Source organism: Mustela putorius, unplaced genomic scaffold, assembly GCF_011764305.1.
Source record: "Mustela putorius furo isolate JIRA1106 unplaced genomic scaffold, ASM1176430v1.1 tig00003913_pilon_pilon_pilon, whole genome shotgun sequence".
Lineage (NCBI taxonomy): Eukaryota > Metazoa > Chordata > Mammalia > Carnivora > Mustelidae > Mustela > Mustela putorius.
The window spans coordinates 11,923,050-11,945,678 of record NW_025422060.1 but is presented as its reverse complement, the minus strand read 5'-3'; the positions used below and the strand labels follow the sequence as shown (position 1 = coordinate 11,945,678).

The window sequence follows — 22,629 nt, the reverse complement described above, 5'->3', positions numbered from 1 at the left end:
TGGTAAATAATTAAAAGATGACAAATGCTTCACAAGGGAAAACAACAGTTCTCTGCAAAGACCTGAGGAGATGACACATTTCTGGGCATCAACATTGGAAGTACAGGTCAGTGGAACTATGCCTTTGAGATGGAAAAGAAACTGATATCGAACCTAAAATTCCATGCTAGGCAAATTCTAAAGGTGTGGGCAAAATAAGGACATTATTAAATATACAGCTACTCAAAATTTGTGCCTCCTGTACCCAGTTTTAGAGAGGTTTACTTGAGCGATAGTGCAACAAGATGTATACCAGAAAGGTCAGTTTAAACGAAGGAACCAAGTGAAAGAAACCACACATCACCTCTCAGCTGGAAGAGCAGAAATAATTAGTGTAAGAGCAGAAAATTAGTAGGTTCTTAAAGTCTTCAAGAAGAATTCATGATGGGGCGCCTGGGGAACTCGGTGGGCTAAGCAGATGCCTTCAGCTCCGGTCAGGATCTCAGGGTCCTGGTATCCAGCCTCCAGGTTGGCTCCCTACTCAGTGGGGAGTCGGCTTCTCCCTTTGCCTCTCCCCCATGCTTGTGCACGCTCTCTCTCAAATAAATCAATAAAATCTTTTAAACAAAGGAATTCATTGAATTTAAAGCAACATAGATGAAAAGCTGTATGTTCTTAGAGATAAGGTAAAGAAGGTACAGAAGGATAAAGGAAAGAAAGTCTAGTGGAAGAAAAAAACAACAAGGAGAATTGTACAAAAAATTAACCACTCAACAGAAAGCAAACTAAAATATGGCATAATTTTGAGTGCAGTGATATGAGAAAAGAGAAGCCTTTTATCTGTGGGTATTCCCCTTCTTGGGACACAGAGGTCCACGACTCCCAGCTGGGTGCCGGGAGTACAGACTATGCAGTTCTTGTATTCGAGAAGCTCATGATGCAGCGAGAGGCACGGCTGTACGGACCGGACTCAGGATAGCGACTTCTGAACACCGAACCACAATTAAAGAAGCAGCACACAGAGGTAACGTCTCCGTTTCCCAGCTCCCAAGTTCAGTTCTAACCCTCTCCCGCCGCTGCCCCGTCCCAAACTTTCCCGCTTCCGCCCACAACTCTCCGCGCTTCGGCCCATGAACTGAGCCTGCGCGAGCAGTAGTGCGCTTGCGCCAAGCCCAGTCCTCTCCCAATGGCAAACGCGAGCGCATTTCAGGGGGCGGCCCAAACCTCGGGGGGGCGGAGTCTCGAAGGCACATGCCGGACCTGATTGGTCGGCCGGGGGTACACATTACTTTGTGGGCGGAGCCTCACCCTAGAGCCACGTCCGGCGAACTGTTCTCCTAATTTGGGAAGGGTCAGGCGCCGGCAGGGCGTGGAGCCGAGAGCCGCAGGGTGTGCGCCTGCGCCGAGCTCGGGGATAGGGCGTGTTCCTCGTTCCGGTCCGCGTTTTGCGCTGACCGAGTGCACCTCCTGCTACTGAGGTGTGCCCTGCGGAAGCCAGCGCTTCCCTCGCCCAACCTGTTAGGCGCTGCCCTCCGCGGTGAGTGTGTGTGGCACCGCACTTGGGTTCGCCTCTCTGCGCGCCCCCGTTGTGGTGTCGGGCGCCACCCACTCCCCCGCCCCGCCCCGCCGTCCCTCCCCCTTTCCCTGCCTCCGGACGCTGCCCGCCGATGCCCCCCCTCCAAGGCTGGGGGAAAACTGGACACTGCCAGCGCGGGGCGTCTCCCCTTTCTATCCCTGCACACCCCTGGCCGTCGCCCACGTGCTTTGTTGTTGTCGTTTGGTACAGAACATGTCCAAGTCTTTGAAAAAGTTGGTGGAGGAGAGCCGGGAGAAGAACCAGCCGGAAGTGGACATGAGTGACCGGGGCATCTCCAACATGCTGGATGTCAACGGCTTGTGTAAGTTCTGGGGCTGGGCCTTTCCCTTGCAGCACCTGGAGGGTTTATACGTTTTCCAAGTAGCTGCCGGCTGTGCTATGGGAGGTTATAATGATTTACATCCCACGCCCGGCTTGTAAGCATCGCCGGTCTAGAGAGAGAGAGAGCGCGAGCGAGAGCAAGCTTAGCTCAGAAAGTTTGCAGTTAGGGTATGTTCCGTCCCCACTGGAAGACGAACCTGAATGTCCAGGGTCTGAATCACACAGACAGTTGTTACTGGACGTGCAAGTTGTTGTCTGTGCAAGTTGTTGGCATTTGGGTGGTTTCCCCACATAGTTTACTGAAAACCCACTTTATTTGAAACTGAAAATCACTTTTGAATCATGCTTCCTTTCTCCTAATACAGTCTTCGACCCTTGAACAATTGCCACACAAAAGTTCTGTGATAACTTCTTAATGCCTGGAGTATGTTAAGCCTTTCTTGACTCCTTACCCTTTTCTGTCTCTTTTACCCCTCAGTTAAGTCGTTTACCTCCTCCTCGTGCTACTGTGATGTCTCCCTAACTTGGCCTCTTACCTGGTGTTGCTGACCCCGTGGTGATTTCTAGTGTTACTTTTCTGCAACGTGTCTTACCCTGTAACTCTCTCCTTTAAAGCAGAAATTGCAGCTTAGATGTTTTTTGGGGCCAGGTGAGGATGGTCATGAACTTCACAATAGGTATCCTGTCAGAAGAGGGACAGCTGCTACTCCTGCTTCTCATGTCCAAACAATTGTTACCACCTGGGGTTGGCCTTGTGTTGCCATAGTTATTGTTGTTAAGAAGCCAGGAATCCAGATTTTGATAAGAAATTTCCCACGGTTTAGACATTGGCAACTAATTCCAATTATTGAAACATACTTCATAGGAGAAATAAAACACTTCTTCAGGCTGAATGTGGCTTCAGTTTGGACCTTCGTTTCCCTTAAGCCCATCTGGTTGGTCATTACCAGCGGTAGCGCCCCAAGTTCTTTGGTGTGACATGTAGAGCCTTTCAGAATCTGACCAAAACCTACCTTATCCCTTCCATGCCTTTGTGGTCCCTGCCATACTGAACGGACTGCCTTGAACCTTGAACTAGGACATACTGTTTTAGGTCCTCGTGCCATGGCAGTATCGTTTGCTTCCTCCCCCCCCCCCCCCGCCCAGATCCTCTCACTTACCTGTCAGAAGTCAGCCCAGACGCCGTGGTGTGAAGCCTTCTCTGTTAGTGTCAAGTGACAGTCATTCTCTCCGCTGTGAAGTTGGATTTGTCTTCATGGCTCTTGTTACATGGGATTGCGATGATTGTGATGTGTTCTTGATCTAGATGTCTCTCATCCACATTGGAGAATGAGGGGAATATTACTGTGCATCCCTCATATTTGCCTTCTTTCTAGTGTCTGGAACACAGTAAGTGCCCGAAATGTTGGATGGATGAAGGAGAGCCTGATGGATTAGGCCTGAGGTTTAAGGAGATCCAGGACGTGACATTAGAGAAGGAGGGGAGACGTCCGGGAGACTCTAAAACATGATGCTTTGCTCGTTAGGCATGGAGAGAGCAGAGTCACATTTACTGTGAACCCACGGTTTATGCCCAGGACAGGTTGGGGTATGGGCTCTCGATGCATCTCTGCTAAAGGACAGGGGATGAGAAGTCCTAGGCAGTCTGCATTCGGTAACCGTTTGGACGATTCCTGCCACTGAACTTTAGCTTTTGTGCCCGTGAGTATCTCAGCCTCTTGAGCTGAGTTGGCCTCTATCAAGTGGTGATGGCTTCTTGTGGGCTGCAACAGAGCCACCATGTCTGGGACCAAACTGGCCATTGCTGATCTGGATGTGTGCTTCTGTTGCCCCTTCCTGGCTCTGCCTAGGTTATGGTGAGCCTTGGGTGCCCTGCTGTAACCAAGGCTGGAGAGTGCAATTAGGGAGCCCGGCTCCGCTGTACCTTTGGCCTCATGGCTCTTTCCTGCTCAGCCCTGCAGAGGAACTTCATAGCCTTCGGCCGTGAAGAGGATTCTGTATGTGATATTTGTAAGTGGGGAGGGCGGCCCAGCTATTTTGGTTCACTTGCATTATCTGTTTGAAGCCTTGCCTTGTATCAAAGAAGAAAAGATAGCCACTTGCTTCCTGAAAAAGATGTTTCCGGTGTTGTATTAGGTGGTGAAAGGCAAGATCTTTCTTCTGTTCTCCCAGAGAAGTAGTGTGAGGAAGAACAAGGCTGACTCTTGGGTAGTTCGGTGGAAGTGAATTTGGAGATTCGACCTCCTCCAGCCTCAGTTGTGTGTAGACCCAAAGAGTGGCTGCTTTCTGCCTTGCCTCCCTGACCTCTGGACTCTTGGAGCCTGGAAGGTTCCAGGATGCCTTCAGAAGCCGATTCCTAAGCTGGGACTCATTTATTGGTGGTGCATAATGCTTCCTGAATCTATTTTAATATCTTATAAAAGTATTTGACATGGTTGCATAAACTGTGGCATAAGACTTCCCTTGTTTCTTTACTAGTAAAGTTTTAATTGTATGGCGAGGTTTTGCGTCTTAGCATGAAGATTACACACGGGACAATTCATTCGCGTGGACAGAGTATGGTTATTGTGTCTTACGCCCTTCCTTCGATATCCTTACTTTGTTGAGTTTCTCAAAAGACAAGATTTAAGTTTTGAAAATAAGAATGGGAGTTTTGTTCTCAGGCTAAGCATGTGAACTGTCCGTCTTTCTGTTTGGGAGAATTGTGTTGTATAAATGCAGCACTTTACTTCCTCAGAGACAGTAAATGACTTTGAAAAAATGTTTCCAGGAGCTCAGGTACTGAAAGCTTTCTGATGGGGAAAACTTAATAGGCTGGAGACAGATACCAGACAGATTCTAGAGTTTTCCGTTGAGCCAGATTCTGGATGTGGTCAGACTCTGCCACCTCCCCCCTCCCCCAGGAGGCAGTGCTTACCTGTGGGGCCTTGGAGTTGCATAGGCCGGACTCAGACTCTCCATCTTCTGAGTAGTGCTGTGTAACTTCAGAGAAGTGGCTTAACCTTTCTGAGCCTTGAGTCCTCTTTGGCACATGGAACTGTTAAGTTCCCACATGTTAAGACTGGATCAGCGCTAAGGGAGACTGATGCTGTCGAGTGCTTAGCACTGAGCCTGGTACTGAGTGGGCACTGCTGAATGTTAGCTCTGACGGGACCATCCAGCCCCAGAAGCCTCGGGTGGAACTGGTTCCCACGTCGTCGGTGGACAGGACCTAGGAGAGCATGGCGAATGGGACCGGGTCTGGTCTTTGTGTCCTATGTTGATGTTTTCTCTGGTGGCTTAATCCATCCTGGAGCGTTGGGTGCTTTTGCCTAGGATTCTTAAAGATTTAGATTGCTGTTTTCTTTGAAATTACCCCCTGATTTGGTTTTCCTTCCTATTCCCCCAACAACACGGCATGAAATCCGCACCCGCCTTCTCCTTAGCACTTCCAAGAGTAATGGTGGCAATTTTGTTCTCTTTATCGACGAGATCTCACGGAGGAGCTCTGCCGTCTACCTCTGTCCTCACCCGTGTGATGAAGCTGCCTTCGAAGGCTCCTCTAATCTGCTTCCCGGGCCGCAGAGAATCCCATTAGCAGCCAGGGAGACTTTTTTCATTTCTTTTATTTAAGTCTTCTGTGACTTTTTTTTTTTTAATCTCTTCAAGTTTATTGCCCATTGGATGGTCAAACCTTTATCAGGTTGTGGTTGTGTTTTTTTTTTTCTTTTTTTCAGGTGAGACTAAAATATCTTTCAGATAAATTACAGAAAAGAAAAATAACCTGCCTTTGAGGCGGAGGCATGTTCTTGCTAAAGGACCACATAAAGTAATCAACAGCCATAATCACGGGTGTTCTGGAAGGGTTGTTTCAAAAGCGCCGTTAAACCTGGAAGTGGTCGGGTGTTAGGAGTTTCTGTCCGTGCAGGCTGTCTCTGAGGAAAGGTGAAGGAGCTGGGAAGACCACGTCCTGTTAGCTGTCATCTTTAGTAAGACGTTTCCTTTTTTATTTTTCTAAGTTGCTTGGATATGGCCACCCTTATGGTTTTGCACCTGTGGTATCTTGGCTGGGGAGGCCCTTTTCCCTTTTCTTCCCAGACAGCGTCCTCCATCCCTTGTCAGTTAGCGCTGGTTGAAGGAAGGAACGACCTGCCCATCCGCATGGCTCCAGTCTTGGGTCACCTCCTCTGAGAAGCTCCCCTGGTGCTAGTTTTGACCCACTGTCTGTCAGCATGGTGTAATAACTAGCTCTTCCGGGCCTGCGGTGCACACCTGTTTACCTCTGTGCTTCTCGAAAGTTCTCCAAAGGAAGACTGACTGCTTTCAGGTAAGAGCTGGGCTAGAAAGCGTAGCAGAGAGGGTGCGTAGCCACAGGCTCCCCTTTGCAGATCCCTCTCTCCCCAGCTCTCCAGAGGGAGAGCCCCTTACAACCAGCAGGAACAGGATACCAACTGCTCCGAGTTCTAGTTTTGACTTCAGGACAGTGTAAGCACTGAAAAGGTCTCCCCCAGATAGGAAATAAACTACGAACGATTGTGACCCCTTTGGTGTGACTGAACTAATAACGAGTTTTCGCTATTTTTCAGTCACTTGACATTTCAGCCCTGGCCTTTTTTTTGGGTCAGCAGCTGTTTTTTCTTTCTCGCTGTGTAACCTTGGGCAAGTCACGTAACTTCTCACGTTTCTCATCTATAAAACCGGACTAATAAAATTAGCTCCCTCAGAGAATTGCTTGCTGTACGTCGTCCTCTGTCAGGTAGCTGAGATGGCCTCTGACCTGTCTCTGTCCACTGGGGCTCCGGTAACAGGACCACAGACTGGGTGGCTTCCAAGCAACAGAAGTTTATTTTTTACAGTTCTGGAGGCTAGAAGTTCAAGATCAGGGCACAGGCAGGTTTAGTATTCAGTGGGGATTCACTTCCTGGCTCATAGAGCACTGTGTCCTCTGCGTCCTCACAGGGTGAAAAGGGTAAGGGACCTCTCCCAGGTTTTTTTTTGTTTGTTAAGATTTTATTTATTAGGGACGCCTGGGTGGCTCAGTTGGTTGGACGACTGCCTTCGGCTCAGGTCATGATCCTGGAGTCCCGGGATCGAGTCCCACATCGGGCTCCCAGCTCCATGGGGAGTCTGCTTCTCTCTCTGACCTTCTCCTCGCTCATGCTCTCTCTCACTGTCTCTCTCTCAAATAAATAAATAAAATCCTAAAAAAAAAAAAAAAAAAAAAGATTTTATTTATTATTTGACAGAGAGACACAGTGAGAGAGGGAACACAAGCAGGGGCAGTAGGAGTGGGAGAAGCAGGCGTCCCACTAGGTAGGGAGCCAATGTGGCGCTCATCCCACTGTCCCAGAACCCTGGGATCATGACTTCAGCTGAAGGCAGATGTTAAGGACTGAGCCACCGGGGTTTCCCTCAGGTGTCTTTTAGAAGGACAGTAATCCTATTCCGAAGCGTTCCCCTTAGGACCTAGTTACCTCCCAAGGCCCCACCTCCTAATCCCATCACAGTTGGGCATTAGGTTTTAGTATATGACGAACTTTCATTCAGCAACATGACACATATTAGTCTTAATATGCACTATTACGGGTATTTTAAAAATCTTTAGAATTCCCAAAAATGGTGCTTTTTCCAGTGGCCTTGTCTCTCTGATTATATCTGGGTACCCAGTGCCTCAGTTCTCACCTACTTGAGAATTCCCAGGAGGTTAGATGCACATGTCTCATGTGACAGGGCCAGCAGGAAAAGCGTGGCCTCACATGGCAAATTCTGAGCCCTGGACAACGTGGGTGGTGGCTGGGGAGGCAGCAGAGGGCATTTCACAGGATTTCCGTTGTGATGCCCTTGTGGCTTTTGAGAACGACAGGCCTTAAAAAAATGTTAGTCATTTTTTCAACTAGTATAGTATTTCAACTATATGGTATTTCCCTAGTAAGTATATATTTCACTAGTAAGTGAAATACCATATATACGCCAATAGCCGTTTTTTGAATTTATTATCTTTTTTTTTTTTTTTCAGGATAGGTGCTATCCAAGCCAAGTCTCTCTGGGAGTTTCTTACATACTGAATCTTTACATTGTCCATTGATAAGTTAATACTTGCTACGTTAAGAAAACTGTAAGCTGTTTAATGAGTCTGAAGTAGTTAGATTTTTGTCTTCAGAAACACTCCCCTGCTTTGCTTTTACCACCAGCCCTTCATTGTGACAATCCATGCTAGAGCTGGTATGGATAATAGTTACATCCTGCCGCCTCTTTCCATAAATTTACATTAACCCGCTTCAAAGAAATTTGATCTCGGTATATGAGATCCACCATTCCCAAGCAAAAACTAGAGATGATTTCTTTGCATCGCCTTTACTTCCTTGAATAGCAAGTTTGTGCAGGTTTATTTTTTATTATTTATTATTTATTTATTTATTTGACAGAGATCACGAGAGAGAGGAGGAAGCAGGCTCCCTGCTGAGCAGAGAGCCCCGATGCGGGGCTCAATCCCAGGACCTGGGGATCATGACCTGAGCCAAAGGCAGAGGCTTTAATCCACTGAGCCACCCAGGTCCCCCTATTTCTTGTTTTTTTTAGAGCAAAAGAGCATAAAGATGTGGCCCGCAGTCAGGGGAGAGCAAGCACCTGGCCGGCAGGGGTCAGTGTTGAGCCTCTGTTTTGCTCTGAGCTTCTTTGGGAACTTCCCTGTGGTCTCCGCTGGGACCTGGGCACTTGCTTCCCTTCTCATGCCCCCTCCTTTGGATGGAGCTCGTCCCATTTACGGCACTATGAGCATGAAGCTCCTGGCCAAAGAAACCTGGTCTCTGTTAGGTTCTATGCGACCAGCCATATCAGTCGTATCTTTAGTGCTGGCAGGTTTCATAAGGGCCTTACCGTCTGAGGCCTGCTGGAGGCCCAGGGGCTTCTGGATGGAGAGCGCTGACCGGCAGTGGGTTTGCCCCGGGAAACAGGAGGGAGAAATAGAATCTGCCCGGCCCCCCTCGGGCAGAGGTCTCCAGAGTGGGAGGCTTGCAAACGTGATCTCGGAACTGGTATTTTGGATTTGAGGTGTTGGTAAGCCAGGAAGACATGGGAAGGTGTAACATTCTTTACTTCATTAGTCTGCTGGGGGCTTCCATGCAAAACACTGCAGTCGGGAGGGTGGCAGGTGGTGGTCCTTAAAGAACTGGCCTTTATTGCCCAGTGCTGGAGCCTGGGAGGCCCAGAACCACAGCGTTGGCAGGGCTGCCTTCTCCCAAGGCCCCTCCCCTCGGCTCTCATGGTGTCCTCATGTGGTCTTTCCCCTGTGGACCCATGGCCATGGTCTTTCTCTGCCTGTCCACGTCCCTCTTCACAGAAGGACACCCGTCGCTTGGATTACAGCCCGTTCTAATGGCCTCATTTTAACTGTATTATCTCATTACAAGTCTTGTCTCCACATTGGGTCTCATTCCAAGACACTGGATTTTGGGGTTCAGCCTACAGAGATTAGGGGGCCATGGGTCAGCTCATAGCATCTATATGAGGGGTTCTGGATGATCTCTGTGTGAGTGCTTGGGGGCTTGGTGAGTCCTGCTTAGGCATTTATAACATCACCCTTCGGGGCGCATGCGTGTTGTCCCTGGTTTACAGGGTGGGGAGCAGAAAGCTCTCTAGAGCCCCAGCATCACATGGGTAACGGTGGAGTGGGGAGTTCATACTGAACTGTGGCGGACACTTCTGTTCTATACACTGTGCCATGTTGTTTGCTCCCCTGAAGTGGGACAGGGGCTGGCTCGGATGTGAAAGACTGGTGATTAGGGGAGCAGACTGGGGCCACAGGCCTGACCTCAAGGCCTTCAGTTTGAGAATTCTTTAAAAACACTGCACTAGGCAAATAAAACGCATCCCCTGGCCAGCCCTGCCAGCTTGGAAACAGGTTTATCAGGCTACTGCAGAACTTTAATGGTTGAAGAAAACACTGGAAGCAACTTACTCCTTTATCTGTCAGTGTGACCCTCCCCCTTTCCTTATGGTTTTCTGAAAAAACATTATTTTAACTGAATTTAATGAAAAGATGTGAGATCTTTTTATACTGTGTAGGAATTTGTTTTTTCTATCGTCAGCTAGAACTTTAGCTTAAAACACTGTGAAGTATGGTGCTCCACAGATTCTGTTGGGAAAATAGTGGTTCTTGGAATAAACCTGAATTGCATGAAGTGTTAACTTTAGTCATCTACCTGTACTTCATCTACCTGTATTTCTCTTCATATCTGTTAATTATTTCTCTGGACTGAGAATAGTTTACAGTTTTACGGCTAAACTTGAGTCCGATGAAAGGCACACATCACACCGGATGACTGGGAAGGCATCTTGGCGTCTCAGACCAGAGACTGGTAACATGCTCTGCAGGCACAGGAAACAGATGATTGTTTTGCAAATGCTCAGAAAGTGATTTTTTTTCAGAGCTGTAAGTATTTAAGCCCTCAGGTTATGAGGAAGATACCTATTTAACCTATTATATATCTGTATCCTTCCAATTGTGCATTCTTTCCTAGAAGCTTTAAAAATAATTGATAATATAATTAAAATATGCTGTATATACATAGTATATTAATACACAGATACACACAGACACATTGCATATCATGTGTCAGGTTATTGTACTAAGCTCTCCTTATGGATTTTTTTTTTAAAAGATTTATTTAGGGCGCCTGGGTGGCTCAGTGGGTTAAGCCGCTGCCTTTGGCTCAGGTCATGATCTCAGAGTCCTGAGATCGAGTCCCACATCGGGCTCCCTGCTCAGCGGGGAGCCTGCTTCCCTCTCTCTCTCTCTGCCTGCCTCTCCATCTACTTGTGATTTCTCTCTGTCAAATAAATAAATAAAATCTTTAAATTAAAAATAAATAAATAAATAAAAGATTTATTTATTTTTATGAGAGAGTGCGAGCAAGATGTGCACACAGGGTAAGGGCCTCAGGAAAGGGAGAGAATCTCAAGTCGACTTCCTGCTGAACGTGGATCCCAGCACCAGGCCTGATCCCAGGACTCTGGGATTGTGACCTGAGCCAGAGTCACATGCTTAACCGAGCCACCCAGCTGCCCCTTTTATGGATTCTTTTAAAACCACAGTTTTGTTATGATTGTCTTTGTCATCCTCATCGTTTGGTTTATAGCAGAACTAAAGTTAACTTGCTTCCAGTCACACAGCAGTGAAGAAATGGACCCAGGGTTTGAACCCAGGCAGTTAAGACCTGAGAAACTGTGTTCTTAGGTTATGCTGTGTGGCCTCATGTCACCACCATTTTGACAGGCACGTGTACACACAAAGATGAAACTGCTAATTTAGCAAGTGTATACCAAGTGACTACTGATGGTCCAGTCTTGTTCTAGAAGCCATGGTACCTGCTGCCTGTGAGCTGGTAATTCTGTATTGACGTAGGAATGCTTTCGGGGATGCTGACCTGCCCATGCTCATGTTGATTGGGCCAGGAAAACAGGAACCTTCTTCCTCAAACACTTACACATACTTAAAAAAAATCCACTTTGGGGTGCCTGGGTGGCTCAGTGGGTTAAGCCTCTACCTTCAGCTCAGGTCGTGATCTCAAGGTCCTGGGATTGAGCCCTACATCAGGCTCTCTGCACAGTGGGGAGCCTGCTTCCCCCCCCCCCCCCCCCCCGCCTGCTTCTCTGCCTTCTTGTGATCTCTCTCTGTTGAATAAATAAATAAAATCTTAAAACAAAAAAAAATTGACTTCAGAAACACTTTATGGAAGCATTCATTTGGATCAGTGCCTGTGTCACGCAACACAGTGTGGCACATTTTTAAACCAAGAAACCACATGATCAGCAGCCTGGGAAGCCTTGCCCCTCCCCTTCATTATCCCCCGCAAGAATGAACACTGTCCTGACTCTGGAAAGCATAGTTTTGCCTCTTTTTTGTACATCATTAAATAAAAGCGGGTTATTTACACACACCCTTGAGTGTCCATTCTCTAGCTTAGCATCACGTGAGGTTCATTCTTGCTGTAAAGTTGGCTTCGCATCCAGATCATTCCTTCCCTCTGCTGTTGCCGGACCTGGGGGTCATTCCACGTGAGGGCGGTTACTAACGGTGCTGCTTTGAACCTCCGAACCCAGGTCTTTGGGTGAACAAACATAGTTATTCCTATAGGTTATGGGCCCAGGAATGGAGTTGTTGGGTCTGAAACGTGCTCTCACAAACGTGTAAAAACGGAGGGCAAGAATCATCCAAATGGCTGAGGCTCTGGAAACTTCTGCAACAGGCAGAGGGTGAATGTTGTGAATGCACGATGAGCTCTCACGGCCCGTGCTGGCAGGCCAGGTGCTTGTTGTGTATGTTGCCTCTTCCAGAAGGTTTGTTCATACCTCAGGCCCATCTCTGAGATGTACCTTGTGGTTGGTCAGTACCTTCTGTACCACTAGCTTGCCAACTGGGCAGCAAGTTGACCCACCTACGGAACTTCTGAACTTCTTAATACTTAGGCCACACCTGACTGATTAAAGAAGCTCTGAGTGTGGAAACAGGTGCCAGCAGTTGTGCGTAAACCACTGAGTTTGCCTCCTTGCACACCATCGTTGTGCCCTCACTGTTCAGACTCCTCTTGTTCATTTTTGGCCTATGGGAGCCCCTTCTAGTGGGTTCTCCCGTCCATTTGATGTGGTCTTTCCATTTGAAAGACGGTCTCTGACAGCATCCTTGCCGTCTGCAGTACCAGGCTGTTCTTGATGGGTCTAGATTCCATCCCCAGACGTAGAGTCAGCCAGTCCTCTAAAAATCTGTTTCTGTTTGTCTGTCTTAGTGGGAAGTATCTTAGCCCCAAACCGGGCTCCAGGGGGGCACTCCTCACTGCTGGGCCGTTCTTGTTTTTCAGGACTTTTTAAATGGACAGGGCTAAGAATACCTTGTTTTTAAAGATAAAATACCTAAAGAGTTCCCAGTCAGATAAAGGACAACAGGGCTTTTCCTTCTTCCACGTTACATGTCTGTTGCCTGTCTCCCATTCTGAGAATCCTGATTCTTAAGGACACAAATGACAAGAGAACCAGAATGGCTCGGAGTTCTGATTTGGTCTGTCACACACAATTGTCTGTACTAAGACCCTCGCTGAAAAGCGTTGTTTTGTGTTATACTCTCCCCTCGCATTTTTGTTTTTATCGGACTTTATTGTTTAAAGCAATTTCCCCTGTCATTAACATCTCACATAAGTGTGGTGATCTATTAAAATGGATGGACCAGTGTCCAGAAATTATTATTAACTGTAGTCCGTGGTTTCCTCCGCATTGACATTCCGTGGGTTTTAACGTGCGTCACGTTATGTGTAACGTCATACAGGACGGCTTTACTGCCCTAAATAGCCCTCCACTTATTGTTCTCTCTGTCCCTCATCACCTCCCTGCAAACCCCAGGCAACCACTGAAATTTTATGTCTCTAGTTTTGTTTTTTCCAGAATGCCATGCAGTTGAAATCCTATAGTGTGCAATCTTCATAGAAAGTCGTCTTCCACTTTGTGATGTGCATTTAAGGTTCTTCTGTGTTTTTTCTTGTCTTGACGGCTCATATCTTTTTATTTTATTTTTTTTTTTTTTTTTTGGAGTATAGTTGACACACAGTGTTAGAGTGGCTTCAGGTGTACGACATTGTGATGCAACTTCTATATTCTTTACTCTGGGCTCACCACGAATGTGGCTATCATCTGTCACCAGACTACACCACTATTACAGTATCACCTACTGTATTCCCTATGCTGTCGCTTTTTCCTCTCTCCCTCCCCTCCCCTTTAATGTTCTTTGACCTTGCTCCCTCCCTTCCTTCCTCTCCCTTTTTTTTTTTTTTAAAGATTTTATTTATTTATTTATTTGACAGAGATCACAAGTAGACAGAGAGGTAGGTAGAGAGAGAGGGAGGAAGCAGACTCCGTGCTGAGCAGAGAGCCCGATGCGGGACTCGATCCCAGGACCCTGAAATCATGACCTGAGCCGAAGGCAGCGGCTTAACCCACTGAGCCACCCAGGCGCCCCCCCCCTTTTTTTTTTAAGATTTTATTGATTTATTTGACAGAGATGCAGAGAGCTCAAGTAGGCACAGTGGCAGGCAAAGGGAGAGGGAGAAACTCCCCACTGAACAGGAGCCCAGTGCGGGGCTTGATCCCAGGATCAAGGTCATGGTCGGGGGTGGGGGGGGCCATGACCCGAACTGAAGGCAGATGCCCAACCGACTGAACCACCCAGATGGCCCTCCTCTCTCTTTTTTGAGAGAGAGGGAGTGGATGCGGGGAGGGGCAGAGGGAGAGTGAATCTTAAGCAGGCTCTACCACCAGTGCAGACCTCAATGTGGGACTTGATATCCCAACCCTAGATCATGACCTGAGCCAAATCGAGAGTCGTACACTTAACTGACTGAACCACCCAGGGACGCCCTTGTGCTGTACCTTTTTTTTTTTGTTAAGATTTTATTTATTCCTTTGAGGGAGAGAGCACGCATGTATGCACAAGTGGAGGGGAGAGGCAGACTCTCCACTGAGCAGGGATCCTGATGGTGGGGCTCGATACCAGGACCTGGAGATCATGACCAGAGCTGAAGGCAGATGCTTAACCATCTGAGCCACCCAGGTGCCCTTGTGCTCTACCTTTTATTCCCATGACTTGTTCCATACCTGAAAGCTGGTATCTGCTACTTTCTTCCTTCCTTCTGGCAACCATCAGTTTGTTTTCTGTATTTACAGGTCTGATCTGCTTTTTGTTTTTTTATTCATTTGTTTTTCAAAGTTCTTTGTATTTTTGAATAATGCCCCATTGTGTGGATATGCCACAGTTAACGCACCCATTTTGCCGCTGCAGGGCATCTCAGAGTAGCTTCCAAGTTGGGGCAGTTATGAACAAAGCTGCTGTAAACATCCCCGAACAGATTTTCGTGTGGTTGTAGTTTTTAACTTGCTTGAATAAATACCAAGGAACACAGTTGTTTGATCTCATGGTAAGAATATAGTTCTGGCATTTAAGAAAAGGACACAGTATCTCCCAAAGTGGCTCTACCATTTTGTTTTCCCTCAAGTGATGTAGGAGAGTTCTTTCTGTTCCTCCTCGCCAGAATTTGGTGGCATCAGCGTTCTGGATTTTAACCATTCTAATAGGTTTGTGTTTAGTGGTATCATGGTTTTAATTTCTGATTCCTTAATGGCATATGATGTAGACCATATTTTCACATGCTTATTTGCCATTTGTATATCTTCTTTGATGAGGTTAAGTTCTTTGGCCCTTTTTAAAATTGGGTTTTCTTATTGTTTAAAAGTTTTTTGTGTATATTAGACAGGAGTCCTATGTCAGTCAGATACTTGTTTTGCAAAAATTTAGTCCTGGTCTGTGGTTTTTCTTTTCATTTTTTTACCATTATCTTTCCCAAAGGAGAAGTTCTAAATTTTAGTGAAGTTTCACTACCTTTTTGTTTTTGGGTAGTATGTTTAGTGCTGTATTTAAAAAGTCACATCGAAATCCAGGGCCACCTTGATTTTCTCCTGTGCTGTATTCTAGAAGTCTTAAGGTTTTGCATTTTACATTTAGGTCTGTGAGATTTGAGTTCATTTTTGTGAAAGGTGTAAGTTCTGTGTCTAGATTGTTTTTGTTTTTTTTTTTTTTTTTTTTTTGCATGTGGCTGTCTGGTTCTTCAAGCACCACTTGTTGAAAAAAATGCCTTTTTTCTACTGAATGACCTTCGCTCCTTTGTGAAAGATCAGTTGACTGTGTTATTGGGGGTTGTTTCAGTGCACTCTTCTGCTCCGTTGGTCAGTTTGTTCTTTGACCAGTACCACACCATCTTTATTATAGTGACTAATGGCAAATTTTGAACTTGGTGAGTGTCAATTTTCTCAGTTTGTTTTTCTTGTTCAGTATTTTATTGGCTATTCTGAGTCTTTTGCCTTTCCATATAAACTGTAACCTGTTGACATCTACAGAATAAACTTGCTGTGATTTAATTGGGATTCCAGTGCATCTGCAGATTGTGGATATAGAGTTCTTCATAATCCTTAATTATTCTTTTTAACATTGACTGGATCGGTAGTGATGACCTTCCTTTTGTCTCTGATATTAGTAATTTGTGCTTTGGTCTTCTTTTTTCCCCCCTTTTCCTGGCTAACTTGACTGCAAGTTTATCAATTTTATTGATTGCTCAAAGAACCAACTTGATTTTCTCTATTGATTCCCTGTTTTCAGTTTCTTGGTTCCTGCTCTAGTATCTGTTATCTCTTTTCTTTTGTTTGCTTTGGATTTAATTTGTTCTTATTTTTGTGGTTTTCTAAAATGGAAGCTTAGATTACTCATTTTACATGTTCATTCTTTCCTGATGTATTCATGGATGCCGTCTGCTTCCTAATAAGCACTGCTTTTCATGGATCCCACACATTTTACTAAGTAGTAGTTCATTTTCACTTGTTCAAAATATTTTAAATTTCTCTTGAGATTTCTTCTTTGACCCATGTATTATTTAGAAGTGTGCTGTTAATCTTCACATATATTTAGGGGCGCCTGGGTGGCTCAGCGGGGAGTCTGCTTCCCCCTCTCTCTCTGCCTGCCTCTCTGCCTACTTGTGATCTCTGTCTGTCAAATAAATAAATAAAATCTTAAAAAAAATAAAATAAAGTGATTATCAATATACCTGGCTTAATTTTGATCTTATTTATAGCTTTTCTATTTATTACCATGGTTCTTTTTTTTTTGTCTTTTTCTGTATTTTCTTTATTTTTGGAGAGAATTAGCCCCCCTTTTTTTTTAAACTTCTCTTTAGCATATCAGTTTTATTCCTTTTTAATTTTTTAGTGGTTTCCCAAGAGACTGCAATGTACTTTACAGCTAATTTAAATCTAGTTTCAAGTATACTGCTTCATCGTACAGGCACCATTTAATGAATGTTATTTAATGAATGAATGAATGATTGATTTGAGTGTCATTGACATACAGTGTTTGAAGTATACAGCGTAGTGATTTGATAGAGTTATACATGATGCTTTGTTCACCACAGGGTAGATGCTATCTGTCCTGTTACATCACTGTTAGAGTGTCATTGACTATATTCCTTATAGTCAATGTGCCTTTTATTCCCAGGAGTCATTCATTCCATAACTGGAAGCCTGTGTGGCCACTTCACCCATTTTGTCCAACCTTTCTGTTCCCCGCCTGGCTTACCCTCCTGCAACCATCAGTTTGTTCTCTGTATTTATAGGTCTGTTTATCTTTTTTTATTTGTTTGTTCATTGATTTATTATTTTTTAGATTCCACTTATGAGTGGAATCATATAAAACTTGTCTTTCGCAGTCTGACTTATTTCACTGAGCATAATACACTTTAGGTTCATTCATGTTATCTCAAATGCTATAACATCATCCTTTTTTATGGCTGTGTAATAATTTGTGGCTGTGGGTATGTGTATATATATATATGTACACCGTGTCTTCCTTATCCATGCATCCATTGATGGACAGACTGCTTCCATATCTTGACTATTTTTTTTTTTTAAAGATTTTATTTATTTATTTATTTAGCAGACAAGAGATCACAAGTAGGCAGAGATGCAGGCAGAGAGAGAGGAGGAAGCAGGCTCCCTGCTGTTCAGAGAGCCCGATTCAGGGTTCGATCCCAGGACCCTCGGATCATGACCTGAGCCAAAGGCAGAGGCTTTAACCCACTGAGCCACCCAGGCGCCCCAATCTTGACTATTTTTAATAATGCTGCAGTAAACATAGAAGTGCATATATCTTTCTGAATTAGTGAACAGTATCCTCATTCCTACCTCTTGTCACTTAGTACCTTGCTGTCATTCATTTTACATATCCATAAGCAAAAATCAACCAATACATTGTTTGCTATAATTATAAACAGTTATCTATGTGACTAGTTAATAATAACTTTATATAACTTTTATTCCTTTTCTAATCCTCTCCCTTTAAGAAGTTCTGAGTTTTAGACTTTTATCTGATATTTACCATTTGCCTCTGAGAAGGTTTTTTTTTTTTTTAAGCTAGAGCATGCCCACATGCCTGTGTGAGTGGGAGGGAGGAAGGGACAGAGGGAGAGAGAGACTCTTAAGCAGGTTCTACACTCAGCATGATGCCGGGCTTGACCTCACGACCACAAGATCATTACCTGAGTCAGAACCAAGAATAGGACGCTTAACTGACTGAGTCACTAAGTTGCCCCCTGAAGAACTTTTAATATTTTTTCTCACGGCAAGTCCATTGGCAGTAGTTTCCCTCAATTTTTCTTAGTATGAGAGTCAGGGATAATTTTGCTGAATATAGACTTGGTGGTTGGTGGATTCATTTCTTCAGCACTTAAGTGTTTCAGTCTATTCTCTTCTTCCATGCATGGTTTCTGAAGAGAAGTTTTTGTTCTATTCAGATATAGGTAGTGTTTTGTCTTTTTTTTTTTTTCTCTCTGGAGTCTTTTTTGGTAATTGTCCATAGGTAATTATCTTGTCCTTAATTTCTGGTAAGTATTCGAGATGGGTCTGTTGGTTTGGTGGTTTGGGTCTATCTAAATTTGGGAAATTCTCAGCCATTAGAGCTTGAGATTATTTCTTCTGTTCCTTTCTCTCCCTCTTTTTTTTTGCCTCTGGTATTCCCATTATGTGTATATTACACCTTTAATAGTTGTCCCATAGTTTTTGGATATTATGTTCCATTATTTTTATTCTTTTTTTCTCTTTGTCAAGTTTATGTTGACTTATCTTCAAGCTCGCATGACTGTCCAATCTGGTGATAAGCTCATCAAAGACCTTTTTCAGATCTGTTTGGCTTTCTGACATTTCCTTTTGATTCTTAGAGTTGCTTCTTTCTGCTTACATTATGTGTTGTGTTCTTGCATGTTGGCTACTTTTCCACTAAAGCCTTCAGATATCAGTCAGAGTTCTCTTCTGTCCCCATTCTGAGAACTCCAACTCTTTGTCCTGAGTCTGACTCTGTTGCTCACCTTGTCTCTTCAGACTATGTTTTTGCCTTTTAGCATGCCTTGTGATTTTGTTGAAAGACAGACATGATGCCTCAGGGAAAAGAAACTGAGGTAAAAAGGCCATTACTGTGAGGTTTGCTTGCTGTATGTATAGAATTCATAGGCTAGAATTTTCTCCATGATTTTCTTTTTTTTTTTTTCTTTTAAAGATTTTATTTATTTGAGAGAGAAAGAGAGAGAGAGAGAGAGATAACAAGTAGGCAGTGAGGCAGGCAGAGGGGAAGGGGGAAGCAGGCTCATTGCTGAGCAGAGGGTTTGATCCTAGGACCTGAGATCATGACCTGAGCTGAAGGCAGAGGCTTAACCCACTGAGCCACCCAGACACCCCTTCCTCCATTATTCTTTTTGTCTTTCCTATAGTCTTTGGGTTTCCTAGAGACTCCTTCTTAGTAGTGTCTGATCAGTTTATATTTGCAGTTATATCTTGTTACCACATGGGATCCCTATTGAAGAGGTGTGGGGAGGGGAGAAATTTTCTAAAATTCTGTAGTAAGCTTGGGCTCCTGGGCCGTGACCGTCCAAAGTGCTTTTCAGCACCTTTCTTTCCTTAGGTGAAATAGGAAGGTGAGAGGAAACTGGAGTTAGGTATTTTCTTCTCCCATGTTGGTTGGGGTTCAGTAGACCATTTCTTCTTTTTTTAGGAGAACAAAATGCTTTGGTCTCACTTCAGGGTTGTTAGGTATTCCTTTCCTTTGCAAGAAGCAACCTGGGATTTTTCTCATTGATTTTTCACCCTGAGAACCTGGTGGGGCTCCTAGAGCCTGGGTCCCCAGGAGTTTTCTCTCTCAAGCTATTTGATAGCTCACTCCCCAGAAATGAGTCAGCTCCCCTGTAAGCGTTCCTACCAGTTGCTGGCTCTAGTTCCTGCTGCTGGGAAGCTGTGATTCTCCACACCTGTCTCTATGGTTTTCCAGTATGGTGGTTTACCCTGTGCCCTCAGTTCTCTAATGGATCCCAAGAAGGGTTGCTTGTGTGTTTAATCAACGCTTTTCTTGTGGTGAGGATGGGAGTGATGACTTCCAAGTTCTTTATATGCTAGCTGGAAAGCAGATACAACTATCAAAACTCTCATGGTTCCCTAATTTTTTTATCTTAATTTTTTTTTAAAAGATTTTATTTATTTGACAGAGATCACAAGTAGGCAGAGGCAGGCAGAGAGAGAGGAAGGGAAGCAGGCTCCCTGCTGAGCAGAGAACCCTATGCTGGGCTTGATCCCAGGACCCTGAGATCATGACCTGAGCCCAAGGCAGAGGCTTTAACCCACTGAGCCACCCAGGCACCCCTGGTTCCCTATTTTTTAATACATGGGCCATATCTAAACTTTTAGTGCATATATCCATTATTAAAGTCTCTCTCTGTTTAACTGTCATCTACCCTTAGTTATGCAGATATCTGTATATTTTATACCTGTATTCATTTACATCGATCCTCAAGTCAGTCTCTTGTTATTTTGATTTCTTGAGCTTCATACTTGATAGATTTTTGTAGGAAGGGCCAAAAGATGAGTATTTCCAGGGTATTCATGTGTTCCTGATAGATAAATGTTTGTACCATTCTTATTTAAAGGTCAGTTTTATTGGATATACGGACTCACTCTTTCTTGGAGGTTTTTTTGTTTTGTTTTAAGATTTTATTTACGTATTTGAGTGAGAGACCCCAAGTGGGGGAGAGGGACAGAGAAGAAGCACACTCCCTATTGGGCATGGAGCCTGCTGTGGGGCTTAATCTCAGGACCCTGGGATCGTGACCTGAGCTGAAGGCAGAAGCTCAACCCGCTAAGCCACCCAGGTGCCTCACAGAGAGTTTGTTTTTAGTGTTGAATTTTATGAGTTCTTTATATATTTTGCATATTAACTCCTTATTGGCTTTATCATTTGCAGCTATCTTCCCATTCAGTAGCTTGCCTTTTTGTTTTATAGATGGCTTCCTTCTTTTTGCAAAAGCCTTTTAGTCTGATGTGGTCCCAATAGTTTATTTTTGCTTTTGTTGCCCTTGCCTGAGGAGACAGATCCAAAAGTTGACTGTATTTTATTTGAGGGGTTTTATGCTTTCATGTCTTACATTTAGGTCTTTAATCCATTTTGAGTCTATTCTTTATGTGGTGTAAGAAAGTGGTTCAGTTTGTTTGTTTATTTTTTTATCGCCTGGAGTTTTTCCAGTTTTTCCCAACACCATTTATTGAAATATTGTATATTCTTGTCTACTTCATTGTAAATTACTTGACCATATAAGCATAGGTTTATTTCTCAGCTTTCCCATTCTGTTCTGTTGCCCTTTGTGTCTCTTTTTGTGCCAGTACCATTCCGTATTGATCAGTGCGGCTTGTTGTGTAGTGTGAGATCTGGGAGGAGGATGGCACCAGTATCGTTCCTCTTTTCATGATTGCTTTGGCTTTTTGGAGTCTTCTGTGGCTCCATACACATTTTTGGATTCTTTGTTTTAGTTCTTTTTAAGTGCCGTCCCTGTGAAAACAGGGAGTGCGTTGAATCCATAGGTTACTGTGGGTAGAATGGGTATTTTAACAATATTCTTCCAGTGCATGAGCATGGTGTTGTTTCCATTTATTTCACCACTGTCTTATAGCGTTTAGAGTACAGATCGTTCAGCTTCTTGGTTAAATTTATTTCTAGGTATTCTATTTTATACAATTTTATAAATGGAATTGTTTTTAAAATTTCTAATCTTCTAATCATTGTTGGTGTATAGAAATGCAACAGATTTGTGTATATTGATTTTGTATCCTGAAAAATTACTGAATTTATTCTGATAGTTTTTGTGATGGTCTTTAGAGCTCTCTGTTTATGTTATGTCATCTGCAAGTAGCGGCAGTTTTACTTTTTCTTAACCAAATTTGTGTGCCTTTTATTTTTATTCTTGCATGATTTCTGTGGCTGGGACCTCCATACTGTGTTAAATAAAAGTGGTAGGAGTGGGTATCCTTTTCTTGCTCCAGACATTAAATGAAAAGCTTCCAGATTGTCACCATTGAGTATGATGTTGATGAGGGAGCAGGAGGCTGGCTGAGGACAAAGCAGGAGCTGGCGCCTTGCACCCCCTCTTCACCCTTTCCCCTCCATAAGTGTAGCATCCCTCAGGCAGCCCTGACTGCCATGAACAATAAGCAAATAGTTAACTTGCAGAGCTCACAATCCTGCTAGACAGGAGTCTCCCTTGGCTTACAAATGTTCTAAATCTCACTAACAAAGACGATTGATAGCAGGATTGTGACACCCCACCAAAAAGTCTCCCAAAGATCTTAATGTTAATGGTTAGTCTAAAGACAACATTGATCCAGCAGCAAGGGCAAGGCCTCCTGGCAGGCCTGGAACATCCTGGCACCTTGTAGGCCCTCTTTAGCATATGAAAACTCCACTGAAACCTCCCTTCCCCTCACCTTCCCCCAACAGCAGGGTATATAACCTGCCATCTCTCACAACCCGGGGCAGCAGCTCTTCCTGCCCACGGGTCCTGTCCCCGTGCTTTAATAAACCACCATTTTGCACCAAAGATGTCTCAAGAATTCTTTCTTGGTCATTGGCTCTGGACCTCAGCCCACCAAACCTCACCTAGGTTCTAGAACTTCATCAATGTTGTCTGTGGGTTTGTCATATATAGTCTTTATTATGTTGAAATATGTTGCCTCTGTTTCCATTTTGTCGAGTCTTTATCATGAATGGACACGGAAGTTTGGTAAATGGTTTTTCTTTGTCTATTGAGGTGATAGGATTTTTATCCTTTGTTTTGTTAATATGTATCAATTAATTTGCA

General features: G+C 44.3%; 1 protein-coding gene across 5 annotated transcripts in view; it reads left to right on the top strand.

The window, feature by feature from the left end:
• The first annotated feature begins 1,322 nt into the window (after window positions 1-1,322).
• RSU1 (Ras suppressor protein 1) overlaps window positions 1,323-22,629 on the top strand; it is a 200,208-nt gene continuing 178,901 nt past the window's right edge. For 3 of the 5 annotated variants that reach the window (XR_006603361.1, XM_013058890.2, XM_045069192.1), the window contains exons 1-2: window positions 1,324-1,516; window positions 1,766-1,877. Coding sequence is in view for 4 of the 5 variants with exons in the window: in XM_013058890.2 (XP_012914344.1) it covers window positions 1,769-1,877 (109 nt within the window). In the remaining variant the exon portion in view is untranslated. Of the gene's footprint in view, window positions 1,517-1,765; window positions 1,878-22,629 lie in introns of all 5 variants that reach the window. The other 2 variants (XM_004757570.3, XM_004757569.3) reach the window with 2 other exon arrangements.